Source organism: Jaculus jaculus, chromosome 6 (assembly GCF_020740685.1).
Source record: "Jaculus jaculus isolate mJacJac1 chromosome 6, mJacJac1.mat.Y.cur, whole genome shotgun sequence".
Taxonomy (NCBI): domain Eukaryota; kingdom Metazoa; phylum Chordata; class Mammalia; order Rodentia; family Dipodidae; genus Jaculus; species Jaculus jaculus.
The window spans coordinates 164962705-164984207 of NC_059107.1; the positions used below are offsets into that span (position 1 = coordinate 164962705).

The 21503-nt window shown below is 53.8% G+C and overlaps 1 protein-coding gene across 2 annotated transcripts in view; it reads left to right on the top strand.

Moving 5' to 3' along the window:
• The window catches only part of Tafa5 (TAFA chemokine like family member 5), a 219918-nt gene that overhangs the window by 129372 nt on the left and 69043 nt on the right, over positions 1-21503 (top strand). For both annotated transcript variants that reach the window (XM_045153629.1, XM_004650396.2), the window contains exon 2: positions 12675-12824. In XM_045153629.1, coding sequence (XP_045009564.1) covers positions 12675-12824 — 150 coding nt within the window. The remainder of the gene's footprint in view (positions 1-12674; positions 12825-21503) is intronic.

Below are 21503 nucleotides of genomic sequence, written 5' to 3' on the forward strand. Positions count from 1 at the left end.
ATATTCTGTCCTCACATGCACTACCATTTTCCCGGCAGCCTGGCTTCCTTTTGAAGAGTGGCCCTAAAAGCCAGTGTCTTTGGTTAGGAGCCCTATTGCCGGTGGGGTACATTGCCTCTTGGCCCTCCTGGCTGCCAGAATAAGGAATCCCGTTGTTCACACACCTACCCATATGTTCACACATGTGTTTAACCATGTAGATCCATATTATACCAAGTGTTAGCTCACAGAGCCCATTCCTATTCTAACTCCCAACGGGAATCATCCTTCCCCTTTCTCTTATGTGTCTGCTCCCTCCTGCTCCCTCACAGAAGCCTGCCTCCCACTGACACCATCCTTTTACCCAGTGGTGCCCTCAAGTGTGCATGCACAGTGGTGTCAGATCACTGGTGTGTCCCCATGGAAACAGCTCTATCACCCAGTGCAGCGCCTGGGCCCAACTTCTTTGCCCTCAGTCTCTCAGGCTCTGTCGTGAGGCTTCCAGAACAGCTTTCTCCCTCATGCATCTGTAATACAAGCTGATGTCCAGGCACCCGCTGAACCTGCCTGGAGCTTGGCCTGCTATGTGACACACATTTGCACACATCACCATCCCTCTCAGTGTTGGACCTTCTGTGGGTCTGCACACATCCACAGGGCTTTATGTTACCCATTGCAGAATTGTACACGAATCTTGCTGCCCCCCCAACCACCCTGGCTCCAGCTATTTAAACCTCCCTTATCCACCATCCTGGGGCTAGAATACATCTTGGCTTTTTCTGTGGTTTTGCTTGTTGCAGGATGCCATACAGTCGGGCTCTTGCGGTCTGTGGCCTCTCCACACTGGCTCCTCTCACTTACTGAAATGTACTCCAGGCTCCCCCACACTTTTTTGTGGCTTAGCTCTTGTTACTACTGAATAATGCAGTGGGTGTGGATGTGCCCTGCTTTGGTTTGTGTACCCTCTCTCCAACTGAAAGTCGTCTACACGAATTCCAGTTCTAGGGGTAGTGAGCAAATCTGCTGCAAACGTTTGTGCACCGTGTTTCATGTGTGTAGAACTTCCCCATCAATTGATCACGTCCCCCGGGGTGTGGTCTCATGTGACAGGAGAATCTTCAGTTTTGTCAGAAGCTGCCAACCCAACCGTCTTCCAAGTGACTGCCTTGTTCTGTGTTCTGACAGCAGTGAGCCAGGCTCCTGTGGCTCCACATTTGCCAGCATGTGGTGTTGGGAGCTTTAGGACTTAGTCATTCTCATCTGTACGTGATGGGTGTCTTGCCATTTTTATTGGAAAATTTCCTGATGCCTCACTTGCCAGTTTTGGTGAAGTGCCTTCTGAGCCTTCATCTGCTGCCATTGCATGTGCTTGTGAATGTGTGAGAGTGCATGTGTGTGTGAATGTGTGTGAGTGCATGTGTGTGCATGTACGTGTGCACGAGTGTGTGTGTGTGTGAGTGTGTGAGTGTGAGCTTGCGTGTGAGCATGCGTTCTCACTCTGTCACACTGGAAGGAGCTTCCTGGAACACCTTGGACACCCGTCTCCACCCGGGCTGTGGCTGCCTGCACTTGTCATCCCCAGTCGGGCTGATCTTTTCATTCTCTTCAGGATCTGCATGTAGCAGATGTTTCACTGTTAGCAAAGTCTGCTTTTGTCACACTTTTTCTTTCAAGAATTGTGTATTTGGTGTTTTATATAAAACTTGTCACCAAGTCCAATATCATGTAGCTCTTTCTCCTAAGTTACTTTTAGAAGTTCCATGTTAATGTGTTTTGTATTTTGGTTTCTGATTCCTTTAAAGTTAGTTTTTGTAGAAAAGTCTGTGTCTAGATTCTGTGATTTTTTTTTTTTTTTCTGCCAGCGGGCTCTCCACTGTGCCAGCTGGAGTTAAGGACCCTCCTCCCTCATGAAGCTAGCCTTGCACTTTGAGTCAACATCAGTGGACTTCTCTTAAGGGTGGCCTCGGGGCTCCATTGCTGCGGGCAGTGACTGCTGTACTTCCAGGCAATGGCCCTGCAAATTCTGTGACCCTCAGGATACAGCCGGCTGGGAGGTCTTATATGTCTGGAGACAGTTCCTCAGGAATTCGATGGTGGTTCAGTTTTCCTGAGCCCATCACGTTTGTGTCCTCTCCAGAGGAGGGCTCACAAGTGGCACAGTGCCATGGGGCGGGTGTCTAGGCCACGGCCTTTCTCCCACAGATAGCACACCAAATGGCCCTCAGCCCCGGGGGGGAGTCAAAGTGGCCTAGGACCCCTTGTGGATGGGGTGGGAACCATCCAGGAAAGAACCCCTGGCCCAAGGCCTCTTACAATGGCACCAAGATAAAGGTGCCCTGTCTGTGCAACTCCCCTCCCCACCCCTTGGGCCCGGGCTCCACCTGATCTCCTTGAGCTGCTCACAGGAAGAGTGAGCCCGCAGCCTGTCTTCTACTGACCTTGGCGAAGCCATAAACTGAGGCATAATTGCTGAGTTTATGATGTTGTGGCAACAGCATCCCAAGGCCATCTCTGGACTGGCCCTGGGGCCATGCTGCACCAGCCAGGAGGGTAGTGCCTCATTAATATGCACATTAAAGGGATAATTGAGTACAAGCCAGCTGGCTGGCTGGCCTAGGCATTTCCCCGTAGACAGTGGACATCTGAGCACTGGAGCAGCCTTGGCCTCTTGGAGAACAGAACGTGGAAGAGAACAGTGAGCCTCCACACTCCTCCACTGCCTTCCATACGGGGCCTGTGCAACTGCCTCTGCCTCGTGATGGGTCCGCAGCCCAGGTCACTAAAGTGACAACGCTAGGGGCAAGCAACGAGCTCAGACTACCTGGGCAGCAACTCTGGGGTCACTTGATTTAGCCAGCCAAGACCTGAGGACAGCCTGAAGGGAGCCCTCCCCCATTTTTAGGTAATCAGCACATGAGGATGGACAGTCTTGTGGGGTGTAGGGTAGTACAGAGGGTGGGGTGTACTCACTCATCTAGAAAACAAAGCTCAAGGGTAGGCAGCAAGGGACCCATGAGTCCCCCAGCCTGTGGGCTGTGCTTTGGGATATGGGAGCAGTCTACCACAAGGGAGTTTCCCAGTCGGCCTCCTCTTCCCTTCCTCTGGAACAGCTGCTATGCCGGGGAGAGGTAACATCTCAGCTTGTTGCTGGGGATGTGCAGTGACCGGACCGCAGGCTGTCACTGTACCTGCCATTGCTCACATGGTGCTGCGAAAGCTGCTTAGTCCACACCCAAGCTCCCTGTCTGCAGTGCCTTCGGGCGCCACTTGAGGCCTGGCCACACGGGGCAGTGCGAGGAGCCACTAGAGGGCGCTCACCTGCAGATGCTTTTTCTTGGCCTGCAGGGGCCCTCCCACAGTCCAGCTGGCCACCATCCTCACAGCCACTACTTTTCCCTTCTCCTACCTGCTTCTACCTGCTACCCTGAGAGGCCTGTTAGGCCTTGGGAAGGCTGGTTCTGGATCTGCAGACACACTGGAACACTGCCGGTGCTGAACTTGAGAACCAGCACTGCTGGTGCGCATGTGTGTGTGAGTGAGTGTACAGGTGCAGAGTGGAGTGCACTCACATGACTCTGTGAGTACCCACAGTGTGTGTGTGTGTGTGTGTGTGTGTGTGTGTGTGTGTGCATGTGCGTGCAAGCTTAGGGTGTGTGTGTGAGAGTGTAGGAACATAGCAAGGCAGATGAATATTCTGTGTCTATTTGTGTGTGCATAGCGTGGTCTGTATATGTGTGCTCATCTGTTGAGTGTGCAGGTGGTACATGTGTTTGTGTGTGCAAAATGGTCAGCAGTTATGCGTGGAGTTGTTCTGTGCAGTTAGTGTGGTGTGGGGTGTGTGTGTGTGTGTGTGTGTGTGTGTGTGTGTGTGTATACACCCCAACCACTAGCCCAGCACCTTTCTGGCAGAGGCCAGCATGGATGGCATGTGAACTCACCCTTGTGTTGTGGGAAGCTACACTAGCCTGAGGTTCAAGTCGAGCTTCCTGTGCCTTCTACAGTCTGTGAAATATGTTGACTCCCGTGTTCACTATCAGGGCACCCTCTATGCTCGCATGGACTTCCAGAAATGCCACTACACTTGTAGGATCTAGTGCCCAACACCACCTTACTGGCTATCACCCTGTGCTGCCCAACTTCCTGCCTCTGAAACACCAACTGGTGCCCTCAACCAGCTCAATCGGGTCCCGGGGTCCTCAGGAGTCTCTACGGCTGTCAGGCCCATTGCACTCATGCTCATGGAAGTGTCTTGGTCCCGGGAACCCAGGCAGGGGGCGGATTTGGAGTGAGGGCATCTCTCCGCCCTTTAGGCCCAGTGGACTATCCTCCTGCTTCTGGTCCCTGATGTGTTTTGTCTTCTCCTGACACAGCGGTCACATTCCCTGCTGTCTGCTGACATCTGACTACTGGCCATGGCGTGAGCCAGGTCCTCTCCATAGAGGAGCTAGGTCTGGGGTCTTCTGACGGGACACTTGGCATCTTCTGGAAGAACTAATCTGGTCTCACAGCTGAGTGGGCAGGCAGGCTGGACATTGTGTCCAAGGCCCTATGTTCAGGTCCTCAGGAGACAGTCCTTGGCACTCCCTGTCACACAGGTACAACCCTCCCCCTGGCCCAGAACCATTCCATGCAGAATTCAGCTCTGAGGGACACACTTAATGGACTCAGAGGGAGTTCAAATGTGGTGGGGAATTTGATAGTGGGATTTAATTGAGACTTGATTCTATTCTATCTCAAATACTGAGTCCGGTGCGCCAGCAGATCTGTAAAGAGCTTTTCCTGCACTTTTTAAGCTTTGTACTGCATGTCTATAGAATTGAGGATGAAACTAGACATCAGTGACTTAATTTGTGAGCACTGCAGAGTGCTGACTGTTTAGTCACCTCCATTTTGGAGGTGAGGTCTTGCACCACGGTGGGGAGACCAAGACGCCTGATGTTGGTTGGTGCCTGACCTCAACACCACCCTTTGTGAGTGGCAGGGCCCCGAGTGCCTGTGTACCCCAAGCCTCCCCACCAGGCTTACTTCAGAGCACGACGCTGTCTGGGTTGAAGGACAGGGCTCTAGGGATTTAACAAAGCCACGGACAGCAGACGGCATACCTTCTTCCAGGAGTGCCGTGCGGGAGGTTCATGTCCGAGGAGGTTCAGGACAGGAGGCAAGTGTGGGATGCGCAGGCGCAGCCTCCTGACCCCGCTGCCCTCCCCACCCCTCACACTGCATCACAGGCAGCGGGTCAGGTGAGCGACTCAGGATGGTCAGCTTGGAAGCTTCTGGCTAGCACATGGACCTGTCTGAGGAACTCCTCGGGTTGTTAGAAGAAAGGCCTGCTCTGTCACTATAGCATTACCACACTGGGGCCTCTGCAGGTCTAGCCCTCTATGCAGCCTGGGGTAACGTGAGGGCTGCTACACAGGAGCAAAGCCCAGAGTATAGCTCACTTCTGGGACATGCCACTCAGGAAGCTGGCACATGGGACCCTGTCCCAGGGAGCAGACTAGGGTGCTCATGGGGGCCAGGCTGGTGGGACACGGCTCTCATGACACCACTCATGGGCTATGGCCATGGCTGTTACTAAAGTAGATGAAGAGACCCTCATTGCATTTAACAGACTAAGGTGGACATGGAGGCCAGGCTGGTGGGACACAATCCTCATGACACCACCCATGGGCTATGGCCATGGCTGTTACTGCAGCAGTCTCGCACACACACACAGTAGGTGAAGAGACCTTCATCCCATTTAGGCGATGAGAGCTATGACTGTAGGATTCATGTATCATCTCCCCAAAGCCACATCTGTTCCCTGTTCTGAATCCGTCCCCAGGTCCCTGGACTCTGACTGGTGGTGGCTCGGAGCTGGGATGTTGGGGATTGCCTGCATGGGGCATGTGGCAGTGTGCCATTTCTCTAGGGACAAGCATGTCAGCTCCTTGTTTCTCATGCTTTTAACACAGGCTGTGATGTCTGTACATAATATAACATGTGACCTCTGGGGCTGTTCTTCGATTGTCCAGTGATTAGCAAGCAGGCCATAACATATCTGAAAATCCTGGACCTCAGTGACCGCCCCCCCTCCCCGGCCTAACCCTATATTCTGCTGTGTCTCTGGCTGACATTCTCTGCTGGGCGGCCTGTGTGCACCTCCAGACCCAGCTCCTTCTGACTTCCAAACACTACTAAGCACTTGGTTTTCCATCTGGCCAGTAGTGGGTGCCTTGAGCATGGACTGCAGCCCAGCGCCCTGTAACCAAGCTCCCTACCCCCGCTGGCCTGGGGCTCCAGGACATTGCTGCCGTGCCTGCAGGCTTCCGTGGTCTTTCCTTGGGGCAGGTGGCCCGAGCGCTCCCTTGTCAGAAGTGAGGACTACGTGAAAGACGCGCTGTTATGCTGTGTCCTCTCTACCTCACTCCAGCCCTGCAACCTCCCGTCTCCCTTCACCATCTGTGCCATTCTGGAGAAGCCCTGCCAAGCCAGGGCCAGGGGCTGGGCCCAGCCCACTGTGGGTCAGGAAGCCGAGGAGCCCACTATGCAGCCATACCGTAGGCTCTGGGAGCACCTTTCCTTCTGCACGCTGCTCCTCTTTTCCTGTTGCCCATTTGCCTGCCCCCCATGCCCATCTTCTGCATGGTGCTGGAGCCCACGGCCAGGTCAGGCCACCTGATGCAGGCTCTCAGGCCCTGCTGGCCCCCTGGTTCCATCTTGTTTTCATTCTAATCCAAACACGGAGCTGACATTTACCATTGTCAGATGCTGTCCTCTCGGTCTGCGCCTGTCAGAACCGTTCTGAATCCTCATTCTGTCATCCATCATATCAGACATCCTCTCAGATTTATGTCACAGCCCTGGTGGGCTAAATGGCTCGTCTGTCTCTGCCCGAGGATGGAGAGATGCTTCATGGGAGGGTCTAGGCTTCGCTCCCTGAGGACACCCAAGGCTTCCGTCGTGGATGCTGGCAGGTGAGGGCTGGCCGTATCCTCCCATCTGGAGTCACCGGCCTTAGCCATAGCCACCCGAAACCTCGTGTATGTGTGGAGCTCTCCTTACACTGCCATGCAACACCTGGGAAAAGGCTAGAACAACTTTGCTAGAGGACACTGTTTCCTCGATGGCCTGGGCCTAGCCTGGTGGTCCGAGGGACAACTGGGCATTCTGAGGGGCCAGTGCTGAGCTCTCCAGCCTGGTGCTCTCTGAACCTGGCCTTGTCTCCCGGAGCGAGCTTGCCCTCTCCACAAGTAAGAAGTGGTGGGAGGGGATGAATACCGCTGCGTTCTTACCCCTGTGGCCACTGGGGTCCATGTGCCCGAAGCTAAGTGTTTCTGGCAGTCTCTGTGTAGACAGACGTGTTATTGGTGGCCTTTCCCTTGTCCCAGGCACGCCCAGCCAGGATATGACATGACCTGGCAGAGTTTTGGCAGGATGTGTGTCAACACAGGGTGAGGAGGGCAAGGTTGGCATGGTAAGGATGCACCGAGCTGTGTGGACCCTCTGCTTCCTAAGCCCAGTGTCCTCCTCAGCAGGTGTTGCAGTCAGGTTCACATTGCTGGTAGAAATCACCCTACCAAGAGCAACTTGTAGGAAAGAAGGTTTATTTTGGCTCACAGGTTCAAGGGGACACTCTACAATGGCAGGGAAAACGATTGCATGAGAGAGGGTGGATATCTCCCCTGGCCAACATAAGGTGGACCATAGCAGCAGGAGAGTGTGCCAAACACTGGCATGGGGAAACTGGCTATAACACCCATAAACCAGCCCCCAACAATACACTGCCTCCATCAGCTGGGAACCTAACATGCAAACACCTAAGTTTATGGGGGACACTTGAATCAAACCACAACACAATGCCTAGTGTGGTATAGGCTCACAACCTCATCCCAGCCTGTGGTGTGGCCTGACGCTGGGCTCCTAGCCTCTGGGAGCTGATGGCTTCTACCTTTGGGAAGGCCCCTGCTCTGGTTCAGTCACCATCAGGACTTTGTGGTGGCAGGGAATGTACATGTTTATCAACAGCTGTACCAAGGCCCCATCTGGGTGCTGTGCTGGAGGACAGAGCTGGTGTCTGAGTGACCACTGAGGCATACCCCTATCCATTGCCCCTGCATGCTGGAAAGGACATGAATGGGTTGTGGGTGGCTTTCCTCCGCAACAGCCTCCTTTGTACCTGGGCACAGAAGGATTGGCTCACGTGACAGCCAAAGTTCTTACTGACGTTGCCCAGAGAGGCTCACCCCTGGGTGTGGCTTCCCATATATGGGTCCTGGTCCTATCTCCAGGCTTATTGGGCAGCCAGGGCAGGCCATCCAAGTAGAGATATTTTCTTATATGAAGTAATATAGGACTGCCCCCTCCGCGGGTGTCTCGGGGCCCTAGAAGCCACAGAAATTCCCTGTGGGGGCAAAGTGGCTGTCCTTCATCGATGCCCAGGAGAAGTAGAGAAGTGACGTGCTTAACTTGTGCAGTGGGTGGGCTGCTCTGCACTGTGGGGGTGCCCATCATCTGATGCTTGGACACTGATGTCATTCTGTCCTAGCAGTGGAGGCTGGTGCTACTGCAGGGCTAGAGCAGCGTGAGGCCACAAGGTGCACATGGAAGGGCGACTCAGGGACACAACTGGTAAGATTAGCAGGTCATGGAGGGAATTTTGTGCCACAGTCATAGGCACCCTGAACCAAAATGTTGCCTGGTGAAGGGGACACGTTTTCCCTTGTGGGGAACTGTCCTGTCATGTGATACTGCATGGTTATATCACAGCTTTCCTTTCCAGTGAGAGAACACTTCCGAGTTTTGCTTCCAGTTACTTCTCTCATTTCTGCAAATGCACGCACACAAGCACGCACACACAGCTTCTTGCCACCCTATACAGCCTTGGGCTTCCTGCTAAATAGGGTTCCAAGACTGGTACTCAGGAAGATACTGGCCCAGAACAGATAATACTGGCCATTGCAAATGTCCCCAGTACCCGGGAATCACCATAACCTTGGGGATTATATTGACTCAGTATTTCCACCAGCATGACCATCTGTGAAGTACCGGCTGGGCCAGTCACCATGAGTGGACAGCTCCAGAGAACTTCCCCAGCCCTACCCTGAACAGCCAGCTGGCCTCAAGGTGGCCAGCCATGGTGAACTTCTACCGAGATGTGTAGGTCAGGTTGGGCAGAAATAGCAGTGTCCAGAGGCAAGCTGCAGAGCTTAAAATAGCAAGGAGGACAGACGGAGCCTGTGCGGCCACCATCTGCACATCACTAGTGGATGAGAGGTGGAGATCACTTTGCCAGCTCTGCAGACCTGTTCTATGGCCAGTTTGCCCTCCAGCTTGTCTCTGATGTGCTGTGATAGGCTAGAACCATCTCTTTACCCAGGATGCTCATCTTGCCTGTATTGGCTTGCTTGTTTCCACATTTGTTTTTGTCTCTTTCTTAGAGGAGCTTTTAACTTCATATCTAATTGGATAGTGTGAGGCCAGGGATTGGAGTTCCATGTAGGTAGGAAGATCTAGGCACCTGGTGACTCTCAGACCTTGATTAGGCCCCTGACTTCAACACGAACCTTTCATACCACCTGTGACTGGTCAATGCCCCATATACTTGGCTTGGGCAGCTGGATCTGACCATTTTGAGCAGTTCCCTCAGCCCTGCCTTGTAGTGCGTGTAGACAGACTAGACCAGGCCAGAAATGGCCATTTCCCCCAGGCAGATAAATCCTTTGTGGCCGTGGGCAAGCCCAGGCAGAGCGGTCTGGGCAGTGCTGGGCTATTGAAGACATAGGCTGCCCTGCCTGCCCGTGCTCTGTGCTGACCGGTGTGGTACCTGCTCCATCTGGGCCCCAGGTTGGGCTGGGGACCCTGAGGGAACATGTCACATAAAAGCAGGTGCTATGCAGGTGCTAGATGCCTGAGAAGGGTGTTAATGCAACAGCTGCAGGAGCTGTGTGGGTGAGAACGGACATTGCAGGCTGGTGACACTGCTTCTGAGAAGCCCTGTGCTAGCTCCTATACCCACTGTGGGGTCAGATGCATACCCACCTCCTTCCTGGTCCCCCTGCCCAGAAGTCTATTGATTTGATCCCTGTCTGATTGCCTCATGACCCCTTTTATGGTACTGTTCATGGCCAGTAGGATCCCCATGTCCTGCGTCCCCTTAAAATGCCCCTGCACTAGAAGGAGCCCTCAAGGGTGGGTCTCAATGTGTCTTTCTCACCACTGTGGTCTCAGGGCCCCTGTGATGTCATCCACTGTGGTCTCAGGGCGCCTCTGATGTCATCCACTGTGGTCTTAGGGCCTCGCTGATGTCATCCACTGTGGTTGCAGGGCCCCTCTGATGTCATCCACTGTGGTCTCAGGGCCCCTGTGATGTCATCCACTGTGGTTGCAGGGCCTCGCTGATGTCATCCACTGTGGTCTCAGGGCCCTCTGATGTCATCCACTGTGGTTGCAGGGCCCTCTGATGTCATCCACTGTGGTCTTTAGGGCCTCGCTGATGTCATCCACTGTGGCTGCAGGACCCCTCTGATGTCATCCACTGTGGTTTGCAGGGCCCTCTGATGTCATCCACTGTGGTCTCAGGGCCCCTCTGATGTCATCACTGTGGTCTCAGGGCCCCTCTGATGTCATCCACTGTGGTTGCAGGGCCCCTCTGATGTCATCCACTCTGGTTCTCAGGGCCCCTGTGATGTCATCCACTGTGGTCTCAGGGCCCCTCTGATGTCATCCACTGTGGTCTCAGGGCTCCTCTGATGTCATCCACTGTGGTCTTAGGGCCTCACTGATGTCATCCACTGTGGTTGCAGGACCCTTCTGATGTCATCCACTATGATTGCAGGGCCCCTCTGATGTCATCCACTGTGGTCTCAGGCCCCTGTGATGTCATCCACTGTGGTCTCAGGGCCCCTCTGATGTCATCCACTGTGGTCTTAGGGCCTCGCTGATGTCATCCACTGTGGTCTCAGGCCCCTGTGATGTCATCCACTGTGGTCTCAGGGCCCCTCTGATGTCATCCACTGTGGTCTTAGGGCCTCGCTGATGTCATCCACTGTGGTCTCAGGGCCCTTCTGATGTCATCCACTGTGGTCTCAGGGCCCCTCTGATGTCATCCACTGTGGTCTCAGGCCCCTCTGATGTCATCCACTGTGGTCTCAGGCCCCTCTGATGTCATCCACTGTGGTCTCAGGGCCCCTCTGATGTCATCCACTGTGGTCTCAGGCCCCTCTGATGTCATCCACTGTGGTCTCAGGCCCCTGTGATGTCATCCACTGTGGTCTCTGGTCCTCTTTGATGTCATCTACTGTGGTCTCAAGGCCCTCTGAGGGCATCTGTTTGCTGAGTGGATGAAAGATCCAGCTAGTGAGCGAGTGACAGGTTTCATGGTTCCAGGGAGGGGGCTTTGTGGAGAGGCCATGCAGCTATGTGACACAGCAGCCCTGTTCTCACTGGGCTAGGACAAACTCAGCAGCACCAGCCAGGCTGAGGGATGCCCTGTGTTATCCTACAAGGTGGCACTGCTTCATCTTCATGGCCCACCGTTGAGTACACCTCCATCTTTAGTGGACAGTTACGCTTTTGCATTTATTGGTGGTAGATTGGCAGTGATAACTTAAACTAAAAGGGTTCATTTCCTGCTGTAATTTCTTCTCCTGAGGCGAGGCGAGGCTCACCTTCCCTCCTCAAGATGCTGGCAGCAGTCCTCAGAGACCTGTAGGCGCTTGGACTCTTTAGCAGGAGTAAAAAGTGCCTGACAGTCAAGTTGGGTTGTGCCTCGGAAGAAGCCTGTCCTTGTAGATGAGATGACCCAAGGCCATATGTGCAGCTGTGTGTCTGTCCCTGTGTGCCTACTTGGGCACATCTGCGTAGCCCACATACATCTGAATATGCTTGTGTGTCCCTACCTGTGTGTCTACAGGGGCACAGCTGTGTGTGACCCATGTGTATATGAGTGTGCATAGTGCATCGCCTCCTGCAGGCATGAATCATGTGTGCTCTTACCTGATCACCTCCTCTGTACCCCATGGTCTGCTTTAGGCTGTCCATGCGACATCTGTGATGCGTGCACCTCTCATCTATGTCGGCATTTGTGGGTATGCACAGGCCTTCATGAATGCAGGAAACACTGACACTAGCCCCCTGGTGGTGATGCTTATACCCGAGCCCCCGCCTGCCCTGGCCTCCTTGCCCAAGTGACGGTGACAGCAGCATGGCCCCTCACGTAGCCTTCCACACACCTGCATCGGGCCTGTGTCATGGTTCTAAGAGCCACATCCTGAGGCTGTTCCTGGAGCTGCTCACTGGGACCTGGCTTGAGTCACAAGCCCTGTGCTCTGAGCTGTTGACTTTCCTCTTTTAAATGCCAGGGGTGGGGGTGGGGGTGGGCAGCAGAGTTTTTGCCCTGTGACTCTGAGCTTTCATTTCCGGGTGTGCCTGAGATGGCCCCCTTTAATTTCCTGTCTGCCAGGACCAGACCAGCTGCCTGGAAACCCTGGTGGAGTGTATGGGATGCAGGTTGCTGGCTTGACCCAGCACTGGCTGTCACAGAGCATGTCCCTTCACAACCTTTGCAGCGGTTTTAGCTGCCCCTTTGACCAGGCCTCACTGCCTCATGGCCAGGCCAGCCACGGTGGGCCCCTCTCTAGTGGGTACTGGGTGGACTTTGGATTGCATGGCCCCAGGCTATGGCCACTCAACTCGCAACTGCTCCTTCTTCGCAGGTCAGCTGGCCGCTGGCACCTGTGAGATCGTGACCCTGGACCGGGACAGCAGCCAACCACGGAGGACGATTGCCCGGCAGACGGCTCGCTGTGCATGCAGAAAGGGGCAGATCGCAGGCACCACGCGAGCTCGGCCCGCCTGTGTGGACGGTAAGAGCCCCCAGCCCAAGCAACAGTTTCGGGTGCTGAACGTAGTCTGCCAGGGCTGCTGCAAGAGCCAGCCATAACTCTCATGTGCGCTTGGGTCAGGCCTCTTGTTGGGCAGTCCTCACTCAGATCATTGCATGGTGGGTGACTGCCCCTGTGGGGCGGCATGGTTTCTTACACAAGGACCGCTCACTGCTTGGTTTCTGAGATGCTACAGGTGCCAGAGCCCTGAAGTTTCCATCTGCTGTGGGGAACAGGAGGAGTCCAGCCACACTTGCTGTAGGCTGAGTGCCCACTCACGGTGTTGCTGCATGGGGTGGAACGGAAGTGGAGCTGGGTCTAAGACACCCTCACCTGTGGGCTCTGACTGTGGAGACATGAGCCTGCCGCTGGGAGGTTACCTCCCCAATGCCATGGCAATCCAGCTTCCCCATGAGATGTGCCAAGTTCTGATCCCCGTGGGGTGCTGGGTAGGAGGACACTTTGTAGTGACCATCTCTGCAGACAGTCATATATGGCTTGAGGCAGGGCTAGAGGTAAGATGGGCCAGGGCACTCCCAGTGAGGCAAGGCGCACGGGGGTGGGGGGTGTTGTTGGTGGCCTGTCTAGATCTGATGTGGACCTTGGAGGTGTGGCATCCCTGACTCCTACACTCACGAGGTACCAGCCTGGCCTTGCTCGTGGGCACTCACAGTACTCCGCTCCTGGGCTGTCAGGTCCTGGTGGGGGAGGCTGTGGGGGTTTGGTCTCGAGGAGGACCAGGGCTTGACAGGGTCCCTGGGAACTACTGGTGCTGCCAGAGCCCTCTTTCCCCACACAGAGCACAGGCTCCCTGTGTTCACATCCAGCTGCTTCTGATCTGCAGCCTCACCTATGGTGTGGGGGGAAGGGCCCAGTCAGCCTCACCTGTGTGAGGAGAGGAAGGTCAAAGGCTGATGAGCTGAGAGTGTGGTGGGGATGCAGCTACAGGACTCCCATACTCTGCCCGCAAAGCCAGGCCACATCCAGCATGACCACTGTTCCCCAAAGCCAGGAAGGCTTCAGAGGAGCCCCAGAGCAGGGTGTGGCTGGGAGAGTGTTGACTGAACCCCAGGCTTCCTCCCAGTGTCCCCAGTGCATCTTGGAGTGGCCGAGGCCCTGGCTGCAGCAGGAGTGACAGGTCACAGCCGTGCTGGAAGGCTGGGCTGATCGCAAGCATGGCTTTGGCTGGGTGCCGGCCCCCACGTGCAGACCCAGGGTGTGGGAAGCAAGACCCCATGGCCAAGGAGCACTCACAGTCCTGCCAGGCAGGTAGGACTTGGGGACTGTCTGAGGCACTCAGAGTGTGAGATGAGGCTGAGCCTGCTGGCCTTTCAGGGGCAGTGGAGCGGCCTTATGGTGCCAGGACCATCTGAATACATCACAATAGGCCTAAGCTCACCAGCCTGTCTGACCTCTTTGAGACATCTGCAGTCCACTCACAACAGCATGTGTTCCATCAGACTACCCTATAGGCAGTTCCTGGGATCTCAGGATTGGATTCTGTGTGGCTCAATTCCCAAGTGCTGCCAACCCGGTTGCCCACAGGCTAGGTAGCTGATGTGCCTGTTTGGTGGCCAGCCACCTCCTTGGTGGCCTTGGTTCTTTTTGCAGGACGGGGGGGTGGAGAGGCTCTTAACCACAGTGCTTCCCCTCTCCTTGTCCGTCCCACGTGAGTCTGTGGGAGGCGGGGTCTGGATTAATTGCTAATTGAATCTAGGTCTGCCCATCTAAAAGCATGCCTGTGTCCCTCCCCCAGGAGCCTCCTGACGCCCCTGGAGCCCGGTCCCAGAGACCCAAATTAAAACCTCACCACTTTCAAGGGAGGCCAAACAAATTAGTTAGCTTATGTTTTCTGCATAGTGGGCATTTTCCAGGGTGATGTCTAATTTAATTTTTGCTCTTCTGTTTTCTTGCTCTGTGTGCATAATAAGTTTCCTTGCGTGCTGCTGTGTCTGTTGAACAAATCTTGAGCCATGGCATTGGTTGCCAGCGCCGCTGTGCCTGCAGCGGTCGGTCGGTCGGCACTGACCCTGAATCTGGGAGCAGAAGTGCTGGGGAAGGGCCAGCGATGGCCAGTGGTTTACTCCTGGACGAGCTGCGTTGGTTTATAAATTGCTCACTCGACTCATTTACTCATTGAAATAAAGGTGCATGCTCAGAGATTTAAAGTGCGCCAAGGAGACCTACTCCAAACACCTATATCCAGAGATTGCTGTAGTGCTGAGTGCAAGGAGGTCTCCCCTGAGCAGGGACACATCCCTGAGGGAGGGAGCATTCGAGTTGAGGTATTGCGTGATGAAGAGGAGTTGTGATGGTTTATGTTGATTGTCTCCCGTGAGGGATGATGTAGGTCAGGTTAGCCTCTGTGCTGATCTGTGAGGGATGGTCTTGATTAGATTATTTAAAGTGGTAAGACCCACTTTGGCAGTGGGTGGCACCATTACATGGGCGGCGTCCTGGGCTCTATACAAAGGAGAGCTCTGGCCGAGCAGCAGCGTTCTTCTCCGCCTCCTGGACCGGGTGAGGGCAGCTACCTCCAGCTTCAGCCGCCACGCCTTCCCCGCCCTGATGGACTGTGGCCTGGAAGTGTGAGCTGAAGTAAAGCTTTCCTCCTTTAAACCAGTTTGCCAGGCATTTTGTGGTGAGAAGGTAATTAGCACAAGAGTTTCACAGGGACACTCCTCATTGTGGAAGGATGCAGTGAGAGAGGGAGCTCCTCCTGGGTGGCAGCTTCCTTCGGCTTGTTTCTGAGCAGAAGAACGGCTGCAGAAATCTGTCTGCATCGCTGTGGTCTTGAACACCTGCCTTGTCCTCAGTCCACCTCACAGATTCCACATGAAAAGATACCTGAAAGCACATAGGGTCAACTGCCTCAGGGCTCGGGCTGGGTGTAAAGCAAACCCCACATTAGGGCTGTGCCTGGTGGGCTAGGTGTAGCCTGCCCCTGAAGCACCAACTCTGTCTGTCCATGCCTTGTGCCCCTCTGCCATCGGCAAATACCCACTTGGCCCTGACCCCTCCACCATTCTGCCCTGTGGACTGAGATGCTTGTACAGCTCACAGCAGAGAACCACCCACCCTTCCTCTGGCCTGAGTCATGACTGTGCACAGAACAGATGCCTGCCATCCATTTGGGAAGCGAAACTCCTTAGGAAAGAAATCCAAGTAAGGCAGGCAGTCTGGTGGGGGTGACGGGGGTGGTGTTTGTGGTGGGGAGAACTTGATTTTAAATCAGAAGTTAGGTCTCAAGCTGGGGAAGTTTCCCAAGGATCTGTGGGGAGGGTAGGCTGGGGTAGAGGCTGCAGGCAGCCACAGCATGAGAACGACACCCTCAACGCAAACTGTGCTTGGGAGTCATCTTACCACCTGCTTTCCACACACGGCCAGCATTGTTCCACTGAGGCCCCTAGAGAGCCCTGACTGCCTCCAGCTCCTGCAGCCCAGCCTTCCCCACCCTTAACGGCCTGTGCCCTGGAGCTGTGAGCTGAAACGAAGCTTTCCTCCATTAAACCAGTTTGTCAGGTCTTTGTCCCAGCAGCGAGAAGGTGAGTAACAGCAGGCCTTTGGGGTTGACGGTGCCACCAGCCTAGGAGCCAGCCAGGAGGTGATGGGCATCTGGGCCTCCAGCTTGGAACCACAGTAGGATCTCCTTTTCAGGAAAGCAAAGCCAAATTCAGGGCCAAGGCCCCGGGCTTGCCTGTGCTCGCCAGCCAGAGCCCACAAGTAGAGCTGTGTCTTCCCCCTCAGACGGCACAGCAGCCTGGCAGCTCAGGCTCCCTGAGAACAGCATTAGACGTGACATCCCAGAGGCCTGTTTGAAGCGAATCACTGAAAGACCGGCACAGGGCCCTTTGTCCTATCCCCAGTGACACCGGTCCTGCACACATGAGCACCACGTACTCCCTGAATGGCCCCATGTGACTGATTGTGGGGCCGGTCCACCTGAAAATGGCCTCCACGGTGCTGTGTGAGGGTAGGGCCCCCCATCTGAAAATTAGTTCAAAGGGCCTCAAGGTGTGCAAGAGACCTCATCTCTTAGAAGTGGCTAGGAGGGATTGAGAAGGCAGATACAGTTGATTGTTCTCCACCAGCAAACCCTTAGCTAGACTGATAGGAAGGAGAGAGGTGGAGAGGAGAGACAGAGGATCAAACCATCACATCCGCAGCAGAGGGCAGCACTAGCCAGCATGCAGAGATGACAAGGAGCTGTTGCTGCAGGAGCACAGGGCAGTGCTGGCCATTGCCCAGCAATGACAAGGGCCTTCGACTTCTCAGAAAAATACAAATGACCAAAACTGACTCAAGAAGAAATAGAAAGTCAGAGTATATCCATGACAAGAAAATAAATGAATTCACACTGAAAAAGCTTTCTAGAGGCCTTTGCTGATGCTTTGCTAAATCTTTACAGAATTGACACTAATCCTCCTAAAATATGTCCAAAAAGTGAAAGTGCAGGCGACAGTTAATAATTCATGGTAGGAGACTGATATTACTCTGACAGTAGTACTATCAATATAGGTAGTCCAAGAATATTGCAGAACTTAGGCATGTAGACGCAAAAATTTCCAAGAAACTATCCAAGAATTTGTTAGGAGGACCATGCATCACTCCTCATGTAAGTTGCCTCAAGGATGCAAGGTTGGTTCAATACCTAGAAACCAACCACTGGAATGCAGAAATGCATACAGAGAAAGCTTGTTAACAACAAACTAAGAAAGAAAAGAGTGAGCATTTGCATGGCAGACATCTGTGAAACACCTATAACAAATGTCATCACTCCTGACAGTGGGAGAGGAGATGTTTTCCTTTGGTGCTGAACAAAATAGGGTGTGTTATTTCTGTACTCTCTATATTTATTGGTTGAGGGTGGGGAGTTCTAGCCAGGGAAATTAGGCAAGAAAAAGAAGGGGAAAAAAGGGAGTAGAAGTAAAATAATCTGTGTTCACCAATGACCTGATGATTTATGAAGAAACTATTGAATAACGCACATACCTTTAGAACTAAGAAATAAAGCAGTTTGCATAATATAAGATTAATATAAAAAATCCATTGTGCTTTTCACAGTGGTGGTGGTGATGTTAAGAAAATAACATGTACAATATACTCAAGAGTAGAACACTCAGAAATAAATATAACAAGCTGGTTTGGTGGTACAGGTTTATAATCCCTTTCCTCAGGAGATGGAGGTTGTAGGATCCTAAGTTCAAGGTCAGCCTTGGCTCCCTATAATTTCAAGGCCAGCCTGGCATACATGAGATCCTATATCTTAAAATTAATGTAACAAAGACCTGTCTGAAGTCTGGTCACTGAAGTATGGCACAGCTGAGGCTGAGTATGATGCAAAGGCTGTCCCGCTCAGGCCAGCTCCCGAGTCCTCCTGTTGATATGTGTGTTTTGTCCCCTCTCCCAGTTCACTTCATCCTTGTAATGCTTTCTGTCCCCAAGTAGTCCTGGAGTCCCACTAGGATGCGAACCTTCTCCTTCACCCTACAGCTCCAATACCAACCCCATCTTCTAGGTATGTCAGCTCTCCCTGGATACTGTCAGTGACTTCTGGCAGCCCTGTGATGCCTTGATCAGTCACGATCAGAGCAGGGGTCCCAGGCAGGCATGTGAGGATGGTGTCTTCTGATGTTGCCATGACGCCTGCCAGGATTTTGATATTTAAAGCACCCAGGACACGCTGTGCTAATGACTCCACAGAGTGTTCGTGTTTTAATCAGCATTTAGGGATAATCATCATGCACAAGAAAAGAGCTTTGGAAAGTCTTTGAGGAAATTCTCTCCAGGAAACTTAGAGCTGATGGCCCCAGCATGTGGCAGCAGCCCTTATGCCCTGATTGAAGCTGGAAGCAGGGACAATTGTGACACTTCCTGGGGAGGGGTGCAACCCGATTTGCCTGATGCCACTGAACCTTTTTTTGTCCATTTCCTGGCCCTCGGGGGTCCACAGAATTCCTTGCTGTGGTGTAGGAGCTATTAGCAGTGCAGTTGATGGGGTCCACAGGACCTTCCAGAGCATTGCTGAGAGCCAGGGCAAGCGCAGGCTATGGGCTTGTTCTCTCCGTTTCTGTTGGATTGGTGCCCACAGTCCTGTCACCCTGGGAAGCAGTGACTAGGGCACCTGGTTCCACAGCTGCTGCTGACCGAGTGAAGTGTCAGTGTGCCTGGCACTCAGGACTCGCAGGGCACGGGCACCTCTGATCCAGGCACCAAGACCATGCACCCAGTTAAGGATTATTAACAGCCAGTGTGGAGTGGACTTGGCTGTCCCTTGCTGCCCCAGCTCCTCACCAGATGCCCTGAGGGGGTCACTTCTTCATACCTGCACAAGTGGCATCAGGAAGTCCTCCTGATGCTTTGGAGGAGCACCCAAGTTCAGAACAGGGAACCTGAGTCTCCTGTATAAGGACCCCAGCACACAGGTGGAACGCTTGGCACTGGGAAACAAGCACCACGTTGGGAAGCTGCTGCCTCCTCGGAGATGTGTCTGCAGCCCTGGTGGCTCAGACCTAGGACTTCCGAGTTTAGTGTGAGAAAGAGCAGGACCTTTACAGGTATGGAGTGATGTCTGGAGGTGCCCCTGGATTTTCAGAGCATTGGGAAGGCCCTGTGCCAAGAGCCCTGAGGAGGCAGCCGCAGTTTGAGATTTCAGTGTGTCCAGAGGGCTTCCTAAAGGAAGTGGTATCTGTACCCATTCTCTGGGGTGGCTCATGTCTTTAGGTAGTCTGTCCAGAGGGCATGTCAGCACTGAGCAGCAAGCACATACAAAGACAATTGTCTGAGACACCTATCAGTAGCAACACCTTCCAGAGCCAATCAGTGACAGGGTCACTCCCCTTCCTCATGAGGACTGGGCAAGGGCCCACTGACTCACCCAAGGTAGTTAGTGTTACTGCTGTGGCTATGGACATGTGGAACATTTGCCCTGATCACCAGTCATCTGTGGTCTGTCAGGAAAGCTCAGGGGTCTTTGGGGACCACCACTTCAATGAAAGAGAGGATGAGGCCCACAGCAAGGCTGAGTCCAGGAAGAGGACACAGTCATGCTGAACCTCCCTGGGTCACATCCTCCTCAGTGGATCCAGATTTTCCGTGGCAGTGTTGGGGTAGGAGCTGCAAACCTGGGGGGCTTCCTGGTGGGGGGAGGAGTACTATGGCTTTGCAGGCCCCACTCTCCTGTGAGCTCTGCTGTGCAGGAGTGGCAGGCCCTGGGCTGAGAAGGAGTCCTCGCAGGGCCTGCGTGGCAGGGGCATGCTGTGCAGGTCACTGAGGGCCTCCAGCCTGCCCACCACAGCTGACATCCTTCCACCTTGCTGGCTCAAGGCTCAGCATGGGCCTTCTTTGACGAACACAGGACCCTGGTGCTATCTTTGATGGCATTTAAAGTTTCAGACCAAATTGAACAGTATTCTGAAAAGCGAGTGAAAAGCAAGGGAGCCTTTAGAAGGAGCAACGCCATTTTCATCTTGGAAGCTGTTTTGATTACATGACACGGTTGAGTGGGGTGGACAGTGGTTATCCTGTCTCCTTCCTTCAGTGGGAGTGGGAACAGCAATGGCTCAGGTCACCTTTAGTGTGGACATAGCTTTGGTCGTATGCTCCTGGGTTTCAGTGCTCCATCTTGGGCTTGGCCATTCTTTCAGCACTTTTCCCACTTGCATTATCCCCTCAGGACTCCGCCATACAGGGTGCTCTGTGGAGCACCCCTTTTCAGAGGCAGTCAAGTATGACACAAAAGCCTTCTAGGTGAAGTTGCCCCTGAACTGGGTTAATTGTGTTACAGTAAGTTTTCATAGAATGGGAGGAGGTGACTGGAGGAGAGGGGTCCAGTCACTTAGAAATTTGTGACATATCATAATCTGGTCCAAAATTGAGCAATCCATGCACATATTTTCTCCCTAGAGATCTCTCCATTTGGCTAGTGCAAGGGTCTCCACCCCCCTCGCAACGAAGACCCATGAACAGGGGATGTTTTGGCATTGGGGGAAGTGACTGACCACATAGAGGAGCCCAGGCTGGGCACCTGCACTGTCCATAGTCTCACTGTGCCTAAGCAATGGGGTGACATTATGTCACTCTGTTCCCTAGTCCTGGTTTGCGTGTCGGTAACTTGAGCCAAGGACACTTGCCGCAGGTGAGTTTCAGGGTCAGTGAGGTAATGATCTGGTGCTGTGGGGCTCCTGGCATGGGGCACACATGACCCAGCAACCAGCTCCGGGCCCTGCAATGCTTGAACACTTGGCCTGGCGCTCAGTGAGAACTTATCTGTTTAAGGAGCACTGAGTTCTGGAGCAGCCAGGAGAAATGAGTCCACTTCCCCCACTGCAGGCCTGGGGAAAGGAAGCTCAAGGGCTTCACTGTCTTTATGGGGTGATGGGTTAGCTCAGCCGATCATGACATCACACGGAGCCTGCACTGGCTGGGATGAAGAGAGCAGCACGCTTTCTCTGCTGACCCTTGGTTACCTGTGCTGTGCTGCATTTTGAGACGAGAGAGAAGCCCCCGTCCTCCTTGGACCTTTCAGCCGGGGACCCCTCCGGCATCTCTGACCTGCAGGAACCTCATAGCCCACCCTTCCCTTGATCCAGAGCCCATGTGGGTCTTTGTTTACAGCCTCTGGCTTTTAGGCACAGGACTTGCTGGGTTGAGGGTAAAGTG